This window comes from Chelonoidis abingdonii, chromosome 2 (genome assembly GCF_003597395.2).
Source record: "Chelonoidis abingdonii isolate Lonesome George chromosome 2, CheloAbing_2.0, whole genome shotgun sequence".
NCBI classification, from domain to species: Eukaryota; Metazoa; Chordata; order Testudines; family Testudinidae; genus Chelonoidis; species Chelonoidis abingdonii.
This window is the reverse complement of record NC_133770.1, coordinates 153496722-153508092: the sequence shown is the minus strand read 5'-3', so window position 1 is coordinate 153508092 and position 11371 is coordinate 153496722. Positions and strand designations below refer to the sequence as shown.

The window sequence follows — 11371 nt, the reverse complement described above, 5'->3', positions numbered from 1 at the left end:
TGACCGCAAGTAGGGAGGCATAAAATCAGAATTGGTTACAAGAAAATAAAAACAAAATGCAACAAATGCCAACTTAATGAGCTAAGTGAATTCAAAGCAAAGTCTCTCTCCCACTATGTTCCAACAGTCTTACTGGCTGAATTTATTTCAGTCAGGATCTCTCCCCCAGTCCAGTGCTGCTTCCTTGTTCTTCAGATGTTGTCGATGCTATGGGTAGAGAGAAAGAAGGAGATAATTTGGGGTATCTTCTCTCCCTTCTTATAATTCTTTCTCTACTTTGAAAATCACCTCCGGCTGAAGTTGAGGAGACAGAAGGTCTGTGTAGATGGGAACCCCGAGCTGTTTCTTTGTCAAGATGTTGCTCTTTCATCCATACCCTCTTTCCTGCCAAAGAATGGTCACTTAACCAGGTGGTGGTCTATTTGATTTCTGGCCAAAGCATTGGCTAGCCTTTTGTCTCTGGGAAACTGGTTTGTGATGGCTCCCCAGACTTGGGACATGTCTTAATAATATCACACAGTAGAGTCTTACAATTTTACATACACTTGCCACACATATTTTACCGGGACAATAATAATCAGCAAATTATGAGTTTTCAACTTCACAAGGCATACTTCATACAAAATGTATCACAGTCTTGTAAAAGGGGTGAACATAGGGGTTCAGATGGTCACAGGATCTTATCTAGGTTTTAGCCCAAACTCCCTACTGTGCACACAGTACCACTGACTTGGGTTTGGAGGTGCTTTAAGTCCAGGCTAGCCGATCCAGCTTTGAGGGTGGGTTAGAGCACTGGCTGGAACCCGTAACTACTCTGCAACGAGAAGCAGGCAAAACTCACTTGAGTGCTGCCAGGCCTCCAGTGCCCTTCCCAGAATTGTCCCCAGTGAACCGACAAATTCCCCCACAATTGACATCCCCCCAATGGCCCCTGATTGGGCCAAGCATGCTATTTAACTATGGAGGATGCTCTAGGAAGCTGTCTGGGCAACCTGGCAGTACCCGGCCTGCTGCTACACCAGACCCCGCTCTCGTTCCCTGCTTCGGAGCCCGGCTCTGTTCCTTGGCTTGACTCCTGATCCCTGACTCTGGCTGCGATCTCTGACTAGGCTCTCGATTCCAAACTCTGGTTCAGACCTTCAGCTTACTGCTGGTTTCTGGCCCTGGCTCCTGCTCCAACCACCAGGTCCGGCTCCTGCGCTGACCATTCAGCCCGACCCCTGGTCCTACTCGCTAGACTGGACTGCCATGTCCCGGTTGTGCCAACACTGATGTTTGGGAGGTGCTCGGATAGTACAGGAATAGAGGCTGTAGAGGGGACGGGGGACCAAGTCTTACCACTGACGTCTGCAGGCTTTGCATCAGTGCAAAGAGCATTGGCCCATTGGAGTTTGGCGCCTAAATACCTTTGAGGACCTGGGCCTTTGTCTTTGGTGATAGACACCCCCCACCCTGTCTTGTTCCTACTTTCCTAGGACAGTGATTCTCGCTAACATCCCGCAGCTCTAACCTCTGACTGCTGCTGATGGGTTGGCGCAGGGAGAAGGCAGCGCCTTGGTCCTGAGGCTTTGTGGACTCCCTGGGAGCTGCGATGCTTGAGGAAAGCCAAAGAGCCCCAGGAGCGTGGCAGGGATCTTCCCCTCCAAGAGCGTTGCTGGGATGGTTGGGGAGGGCCGGGGAGAAGCTGCTCACTTTCTGTCATCCCTCAAGTCAGACATGCAGGGGGAAGATAACTGGAGAGAGCAGCTGGCAGCCCCAATTACCAGGGAAACCACTCTGCTAAGGAGCATCTCCTGCCGACACTTCCCCAGCCCATCCGCCCAGTGAGGGCCCCTCCAGCCGGCTCCTCTGCCTGAGCAGAGATGCTCATCCCAGCAGTGAAAGAGACAGCAGCCACAGCGCTCCCCATTTGTGCTTCCTCCAAGCCCTTCACAGAGGCTGACAGCTTCAGCCTTCCCATCCCCTGGGAGGGAGCTGCATTGCACGTCTGGGGAAACTGAGGCAGTGAAGGTCCAAGGTCACACAGTGATTCCTTAGGCCATGCTGCTTCAGATGTGTAGGCACACATCCACACTTGCACAAACGTGTTTACACACACACACACACACACACACCAGCTGGCACATATTCACCCAAGGCTCCATGCACACGCACTTGTGAGCTCACGGATGCACAAACACATGTGCCCACTGACGCAAATCTGCACGTGTAAACTGACCAGCAGTACACACATCCTCGCGGATACATGGGCGCGCACACACATGCTGACACACGCCCACGTGTCCTCAGCCAACATAAACTGGCCTAGAACCTCTGACAGAGCTCCCTGGGGATCCGTCTCTTTCACACCCTTTTCCAGCGCTTGCCCGGCAGGCCATGCATATTCTGATTGGATTGAACTGGATCTCAGTGTAAGCACTGCACCAGGCTGTCAGGCTGACTCAATGCTGCGGGGCAGGAACGACGGTTCCAGGGAATCTGTGTAATTCAAACCCGAGGCTCAGTTGGCATTAAGCCGTTCCCTCCAGTCCATAAATTTCTCCTTCTGCCTCTTGGTGGGTCAGGCATTCCTTCTGGGCCCTGTGCTCTGGAATCATTCTGGTTGCTGCTGTGCTCAGAGGCAGCAGGGGCTATGAAAAAGCAGAGCCGGGTGAAATTTTTCCAGCCCAAGAAGGATTCTAACCAGCTCCAGATGGAGGGTCTGGGACAACAGAAGATGAAGCATGATAAGTTTATGAACCGGACGATGACAGGGCTGCCTGAAATAGCAGGGCACTGGAGTTGATCATCCAGTCGATCCCTTCTGATTCGTGACATGCTTGCTCTGTGTAGCGATGAAGCCCCTCCAGTCCGGTGTCTGGCTATTGCACAGTGGTTAAGAGCAAATGCATTTTAAACACAAAAGGCAGGGGCAGATAATGCTGGCTAGCACCAGGGGCTCTGTGAGGTTTATATGTGCACCAGAGGGGGGCACTATGCCACGTGCTGCAGTACAAAGGACAGATTGCAGCTGGCTTCAGGTGTGGGAGTGGGCTTGGTGAGGAAGGCTCAGGCAGAGATTAAAAAGCAAGAGTGGGTTTTAATCAGTGCTGCTGAGATTAAACCGGATTAGGGAGAGTTGGTTTGTGAGGGACTGGGAAGCATTTCTGTCTTCCCCTCCCCCCCACCCCCGACACGCAATTCAAGGGGAAGGCAGCGTCGGTGTCCACTGCAGATGCCCAGCCCATCAGACAAGCGGCCAGTGAGTGTCTTGCAGTTAGGGTCAAATCAGGAGAGGTGCTGAGCATGCTGGATAAAGCTCCCTACTGGGCAGAGGGTCAGCATGAGGCCTAGGTTGGCCCTCTGCATGGCGGGGGTGGAATGTCATCCCAAATGATGCTGCCAGGGCTCTGCAGAGTCTTGAACCTCTGTGACGCAGGGAGTTGACTCTACTAGGAGGCGCTCAGCACTGCCCACCGCTGATCCCTGGTCAGGCCCTTTTCAAACCCTGCCCCTGGAGTCCCATTTAGCCAAAGACCAAAGCTCTTTGGATACGGATGCTGGACTCCAGCAGGCAGGGGAGTGAGGTTGTAAATCAAGAGATGTGGGTTCTAATCCTGCCTCTGCTGTTAGCTTGCTGGGTGACTTCGGGGGTGGGGGGGAAGCCATTTGTGCTCTTGCTGTGCCTCAGTTTCCCCATGTGAAAAATGACCCTGTGTCCCACCTTTGTACAGTGCTGTGAGATCTGAATGGGGGCCAGTGTTAAGAACAATCACTCCAGGTAGCAGAGATCCGCTGTGTGCTTTGTACAAATGGAGAATGTGGACCTGAATGTGAGCTCATGGGCACCAGGGTGGAAATCCAGTAAAGCCAAAAGCCTTTGCCGGTGTGACTGAGATCAGACTCCGCCTGCTTCTGGCCCATTTCTCTGCCGGCTTCCAGTCACCCTCAATGAGCTTTAACTGCCGGAGTCTTGGAAGTCTGGGCCAGTCCCTCGCTTGATGTAAATCTGCTGCCTACAGTGCCAATTTATACCTGCTAAGGATTTGGCCCCAACTCCATCCCCGCCCCTCTCCCCGGCTCGCTAATGACATTCAGCTTCACACACAGCATTAGCGTTGGCCACCAAGGAAAAAATGGGTTTTTTTTTTACAGTTAAAAGGATTTTCCCATTTGATCCTGAGGCAGGTCCCTTTGGAGCCTGAGCCAAATGGATCTATGGCCTGTTGAACTGAGAGATGAGAACATCAGAACGGCCAACCTGGGTCAGACCAATGGTCCATCTAGCTCAATGTCCTGTCTTAGGACAGTGGCTAGTGCCAGGTGCTTCAGAGGGAATGAACACACCAGGGCAATTATCAAGTGATCCATCTGCTGTCATCCACTCCCAGCTTCTGGCAGTCAGAGGTTTAGGGACACCGAGAGCATGGAGTTGTGTCCTTGACCATCTTAGCTAATAGCCATTGATGGACCTGTCCCACAAGATTGTACCTAATTCTTTTCTGAACCCACTTATAGTTTTGGACTTCACAACATCCTGTGTGCAATGAGTTCCACAGGCTGCCTGCGTGTTGAATGGAGAAATACTTCCTTCTGTTTGCTTGGTTTAAACCTGCTGCCTGTATTTAGCAAGCAGGCAAGGTAAACCACACGCAGAGGTGGGTTGCTCGGGCAGTTGTAGAAGACAGATGTCCTCACTCCTTGGACTGGCATCGATACATTATTCAGCTGGAAAACAGCCCAATGCTCTAAAGGTGGCGGATGGTGCAGAGGGTGGTCTGAGAGGGAAAGCTGGCTCCTGTGTATCAGGCTGCCCATAGCCTGTCACTAGGGCTGGGACAACCTATTATTATTAGTTATTTATTAATTATTTATTTGTCTGACCATAGCACCTATGAGTCACAGTCACGGACCAGGACCCCATCGTTCTAGGCACAGACTATGAACCACATCAACAGACATATACATGCATAAAGGTGGATGCCTACACAAAAAATATGCACCTGTGAACATGGTGCAGATGAACATATATGTGAGCACATATGTAAATACACGCAAAGACGGATGCAAACGAACATCGATGCGCATGGACAGGTACACAAACATGGGGGTGGGCACCAAGGTACATGCACAAACATATATCCACACGTGAATGTTCAGAAAGGAACATAGATGTGCAGACACATAGCCAATGTACACAAAATGGATGTATGTGTATGTGTACACATGACCATGCACACTGGAATATGGATATTCCTTCACATGCAGGCTCCGCCATGCACATTCAGACACATATGCACATGGACATAAGCATGTGGACACGCACATATATCCAAACCTTTGCTAGTTGCAGGACTCAACCTAGACAAGATGAAATATTAGAATAACTTTTTCTTCCCTGTTCTTGCTTTGCCGCTTCCATCTGGGCCAAAATCCCAAAAGCCAAAATCCCATCGGGGAATTTATTCTCCCCAGCTGGAGCAAAGAGCCCCAGAAATAAGATGTGAATACGAGATGGGACAATGCTTCCCCTGCAGGGGTGGCTCCAGGCACCAGCACGCCAAGTGCGTGGCTGGAGCGGCAAGCCACGGGGGGCGCTCTGCCGGTTGCTGCGAGGGCGGCAGGCAGGTTGCCTTCGGCAGCACGGCTTCAGAGGGTCCGCTGGTCCCGTGACTTCGGCGGACCTCCCGCAGGCATGCCCCGGAATCCACGGGACCGGGGAACTCCCGCAGGCAAGCCACCGAAGGCAGCCTGCCTGCTGTGCTTGGGGCGGCAAAATACCTAGAGCCACCCCTGTTCCCCTGGCATCACTGGGCCCTGTTTGCAGTCTCAGGGGGGTACGGAGAAGGAGCCCAGGATCTCTGATGCTTTCCTGAGCAGAACCCAAATTTGCAAACGTTTCACTCATCCAGTCGGGAAGCAAATACAGTTACCATGCAACTCAGCTGACCAAACACTGAAGTCTTTGTATGTTGCCTGTCTCACACTCCTCTGAAATGGCATTTCTATCGACAGAACCCCTGTGAAATGCAAACTCTGCACCTCTCCTGAGTCCCTTCGAGCAGTCTGCTTCCATTCGACTTGGCCTGCTGGCCCTTCAGCGCATTGTATTTCTTGTCACGAGAGATGAGGCCAAACCACCATCCCAAACTCAGCATTTCAGGGGGCTCACATTCAAATCCCCGTCTCTCTTTGGAGCTGGACTGAACATGGCCCATCCTCAGCTCAGATGGGGCCGGAGTCTTGGAAGTCGCTGAGATTTCCACTTGATGAGGCTGTCATGATCACAGGCTGACCTGCACTTTAGAGTCGTGTGGTGTCTCTTAAGGGCACCCTGTGGGTGACAGACCTGGCTTCCTTCACCTCTCTTAAAGGTGGAACACGCACTCTGAATTCTTCCTATTTCTCACCCATACAAACACGACGGGCCTGAATGGATTCAGCCCCAGCAAACCTCATCCGCCAGGCTTTGCAGTGACACAGACACCGCACCTTCTCAGCAAAGCAGGCAGAGCGCAGGTCAAAAGCTAAACAGGCCTATTTGCTTATTGCCACTTAATCTTCCCTTGCAAGCTGCCTTCTGCCCAGTTACCCCCATCTTGCTACTGCAGCCTCTGTCTCTTTCTGTGCGTCTCTCAGGCAACCTCTGTACTCCAGCTGGGGGGTTGCTTCCCAGCCTGGGTAGACACTAAAAATAGCTGTGTGGCCGCTGTGGCTCAGGCCGGCTGCCCGAGAATGTACCCAGGGGCTCAGGCCTGGTTGGACTGGGGGAGTAGGCCATGCTGCTGCAGCTGCACGGCTAGTTTTAGCACGCTCGAGCAGAGCTAGTGCCTCCATCCATTTGCCCTGGGAAGCATGCTCCCAGCTGCCATGTAGACACCCCCTCTGAGGTTTTCAGACCCCCCCCTTGATCCTAGGTTTGGCCTGGAAAGGATAAGCTTTGCATCCCTATAGGGCACCAGGTTGGGGCTATTTCCCATTTAATACCTTCCCCGTTGTTTCCCCTTGATATTGCATATGGTAGCCCCTTCTCGCTGCTTCGATTTCTGTCCATTTCCTCCCTTTGATTTGACTCTGTGCAGCCAGGCTGGCTAACATCACGCCAGCAAACTGAAGTGACTGTGATATTTCTAAGAAATACACATGACGCCTGCCTGCTCCGCTGGGGTCCAGGATCTCCTGGGGGATCTGAACTGGGGTGTGGATCCAAACCCTGGGTTAGCCTCAAAAAAAGCAAACTCAGCCCCCCGCCTCACCCTTCTTCCAGTCCAGGTGGGGAAGTAACAACTCTAGTGGTGGCTATTGTTATTTCTCCCTGATGCTCTAGGCTGTGCGGGGCTGCCCACAGACACAGAGAACAAGGCCCCTGCCATAAAGAGCCGACAGTCTAAGGATTTGATCCCTTAAGGATTCTCAGCTCCCACTAAAGTCAATGGGTTTTGAAGGCACTCAGAGAAGATGCCCAGCACCTTTCAGGATCAGGCCTTAAATTAGAGCCTGATCCTACAGCCCTTACTCAAATGAGCAGCTGAATTGTGGGATGGGGCATTGCAGAATTTGGCCTGGAGAACAGAAAGGACTCACAGCTAGTGGATGCAGCACTGGGAGTCAGGACACTTGGGTTGTTTTCCTACTACTGACCAACTGCATGGTTTTGGGCAAGTCACTTGGCCTTTCCGTGCCTCAATTTCCCCCCTCTAAACAATGATAATGCCTTTGTACAGTGCTTTGAGACCCTCATATGCCTGGCCCAGTATAAGGGCTCATCCTGACTTTGATGGGGGTAAGAAATAGCTGTACTGCTTGGATGTTCTTCAAAGGAGCCTGACTTCTGTTGCTGCAGCCAGATTGCTCCACCTTGTTTATTGTAATCACGCCTTTGATGTCAGTACGAAACGGTGCTGCACAGAATTTCGACGGAAGCCTTGTTTGGAAAGGAACAGAGTGCACCCGCCCCAGTGTCTAATGGCGCATGAGGTTGGTTCCTCTGTTTACAATGTTTGCTATTGAGATTCCAGTCAGTTCTTGTTGTTATTCACTATAATTAAGGCTTCGGTGAAGCCAGTGTGAATCTGCGTTATCCACGAATCCCGCCCCTGGGAATCTTTTTATTCCAAGTAGGGTGACCAGATGTCCCAATTTTATAGGAACAGTCCTGATATTTGGGGCTTTTTCTTATGTAGGCTCCTATTACCCCCCTCCCAATTTTTCCACACTTGCTGTCTGGTCACCCTAATTCCAAGGCAGAAAACATAGATTTGTTCCTTAGGCAAATTTTTGAAAGTGGATTAAAATAGGGATCTGTTCCTAGGGCTTTCTTCTAGCACAGAGCATGGGGAAGTGCATCCAGGGCTCTCTTAAGATGCAACAAACAAGAGTTCTCTTCTGATGCAGTAAACAAGAGAAATGCCTCTAGGGATCTCCTTTGTTGCAGCCCAGAGATCTGTTTGTGGGAATCTCCTGTGACACAGCATAGGGATCTATTTGCAAGGGTCAGTTAGGGCAGCATCCATGCAGCCACCCAAAGCACAGGGATCTGTTTGCAGGGATCTCCTGTCATGCCAGGCTCTTTCGGAGGAAAGATTAGGGCATTGGGCTAATATGTGGAAGACGCATATTCAGCTCCCTGTTCTGCCATAGACGTCCCGCAGGACTGCACCTCAGGTCCCCACCTGTACAATGGGCATAACAGCACTGCCTTTCTTCACAGGTGTGTTGTGTGGATAAAACAACAATGAGGGAACATGAGGAGGGCAGATAAGAACCTAAAATAGACTTGCTGGGCTCTCCTGGGCCCCACAGTCCAGGTCTTTCCCCCTCCAGTGCCTGGAAGTGGAGAACTTCCCCTTTAAGTATTCCCCTGGATGCTAGGAAGTGGCTAGTTCCAGTCCTGTTTTTAAAGGGATTTTTATTTTAGGTTAATTGGCTTCCTTAAAAAAGAGCGAGCGAGAGGGAAGGGGGATGCAATGGGTTCTGTTTCCATGGAAACTAGCGGCTGTAGGCTGGCCGTGTTGCTTGTCACAGAGAGGGAATAATGGCCCGAAAGGTAAACTTGGCATAGGGATGGTTCCTTTGTCGGAGATGTTTGAACAAAGACAAAAGCAGCTGCCAGGATCTCTCTGTCCCTATTTGCATCTTGTACGTGGCACGGCAAGAGGAACCAGATGGGAATAACTGTAGATCTGCAGCCAGCATCGGCGACGCTTTGAACGGCCGCGGCTGACTTTGGATCTGTCCACCACCTACCCCTGGCTGTCCAGTGACTCCCGCCTCTGCTGCACATTGATTGACAATCATTCATCAGTACCCCATAAGAAGATGTTTGAAGATAGGGTAAGTAAAAATAAGACCCTGCCCCGGGTTTGGCAGGCTGAGATCAGGAGCAAATGGCGACACCCTGCGGGGTAACTGTCCCAAATGATGCCCCAATGTTGCACAGCTGGGACTGACGTCTGGGCACCAGCTGGGCACAAAGTCGCTCTTTAACACTTCCAGCAGGTGGCGCTGAAGAGCACTGAGAATGGCAAAAAAGGGGCAAGTCAGGCATTGGGGGGTTGTGACCATCTCTTTGAGCATGTGAGCAGCTCCCCGGCCTGCTTCTAATCTCCGCCCAGGAACCTGATTCTAACACCCGGGACCAAATTCCAAGCTCCTTTACCCAGATGCTGCACAGTCCTTACTACTCAGGCAAAACTCTTCCTGCCAGTCACTGAGCATTTTGCCTGGGTACAGCTGGCTGAACTATGGGCTGGTGAATACCTTTGTGATTAGCTGCGGCAAATCAGCTACGCTGGTAGCTGCAGTGGTTAGAGCACTGGATTAAGACTCAGATCTAGATGGTCCTGCCATTGGCCTGCTGGGTGACCTTGGACAAGCCGCTTAGCCACTCCATGCCTCGGTTTCCCCTTCTGTAAAAAGCGGAAAATGACACCCACCTTTGTAAAGCGCTTTGAGATCTACTGATGAAGAGTGCTATATAAGTGTGAGATATGGTTTTTTGTTGCGTCTGAGTATCCAGGCAAATGGCCTGTTCATTGATGAACCGGAAACTTTCATGAATCGACAACAAAAATTCTCACCGGAAAGGGTGTCATTCACTATCTTCCTGTTTGAAAAGTTTCAGTCATTCAGTTAGGGAGCAGAGACGGTTACCATGTGACTTAGGGAGCAACTGGTTGCAAACATCCTCTAGGTAAAAGTCTGTTTGTGAGGAGTATTTGGTGGATGCAAAATGATACTGGATTTATTCACAGGAATCCTGATCCATCCAAGAATGGTTCTTGACCAGAAAAACAGGGCTTAAGTCATCCAATAATTTAGTCACCGGGAATAATATAACCCAGCAGTAGAGCTTAGTAAAGATCTTAGGGTCTGACATTTGTTTGCATCATCTGGGATGAGCAGAATGCTGAGCTGTTCTGAGCATATCTACTTATAAAATCAGTGCCTGGACCTGAAATTGCTATGGACCACCCGGCTTTTCTGTCTTTCATCCTTTTTATGTTAAAGTTTTCAGCCCCAATTCACTTAAGCATATGCTTCATTTTCATTCCCACCAAGGTCAACAGGCCCATTCACATACTTAAAGTTAAGTGCTTGGCTCAATCAAGGCCTTGGATGCTAAGATAGTTCAAAAGCGCTAGCCTGACGGGGAGAAAATAGTCAAGAGGAAAAGCAGAAAAAGACCAAATGAAAAGTTAGAGCTGATTGAAAAATGGGAATGAAAACAGTTTGGGGCATTTGAGCTGAAAATTTTTCCTGACGAAATTAGAAATTTTGATGGAAATTTGTGAACTTGAAAAATGTCAATCAGCTACTTGAAAAAACTTGGGGGAATTGGGAAAATGGGCTTGAATTTTTTTCCTCTTTTCTTTTTTTGATCAAAGTTTGGCTCAATTCAACTAGTTCTGTTCAGTTTCAAGAAACGAATCAAGAGGAAGAATGCTTTCTTCCACGCATGGGAATGGTGGCTTGTAAGTATCTGCAGCAAGGCCATTTTACTGTCCTCCTTCCAGCCTTCCTCTGCAGCAATACTTACGCGACGGTTGCAGTACACGGGGGGCTGACTGAGGACCTCTAGCACTAAAACCACCAGTAACTACGGCTTAAGCTAAAGAGCAGCAATGTGCTACAGTTTGCTAGTGATTAGGCAGTGGGTGTGTTGTGACCATTATTTATCCCATGGGGCACTGTCATTTCCTTGTTTCCTTGAACTCCCCCTGTGTCTATCCAACTGTTGTCTGTCTTGCACTCAGATTGGCAGCATTTCAGACCAGACCTTTGTTGTGTGTCTATACAGCACACAACACAACAGGGTCCTGCTTTCTAGACCCCCAAGACAGCGCAAAGGATTAATTACAGATCTAGGTTAGTGCATTACAAGCTGTCTTAG

The 11371-nt window shown here is 50.2% G+C and overlaps 1 protein-coding gene across 1 annotated transcript in view; it reads left to right on the top strand.

Annotated features, from left to right (window-relative positions):
* Positions 1-8931: 8931 nt before the first annotated feature.
* KCNIP3 (potassium voltage-gated channel interacting protein 3) overlaps positions 8932-11371 on the top strand; it is a 127622-nt gene continuing 125182 nt past the window's right edge. The window contains exon 1 of the mRNA XM_075062723.1: positions 8932-9312. Coding sequence (XP_074918824.1) covers positions 9298-9312 — 15 coding nt within the window. The 5' untranslated portion in view covers positions 8932-9297. The remainder of the gene's footprint in view (positions 9313-11371) is intronic.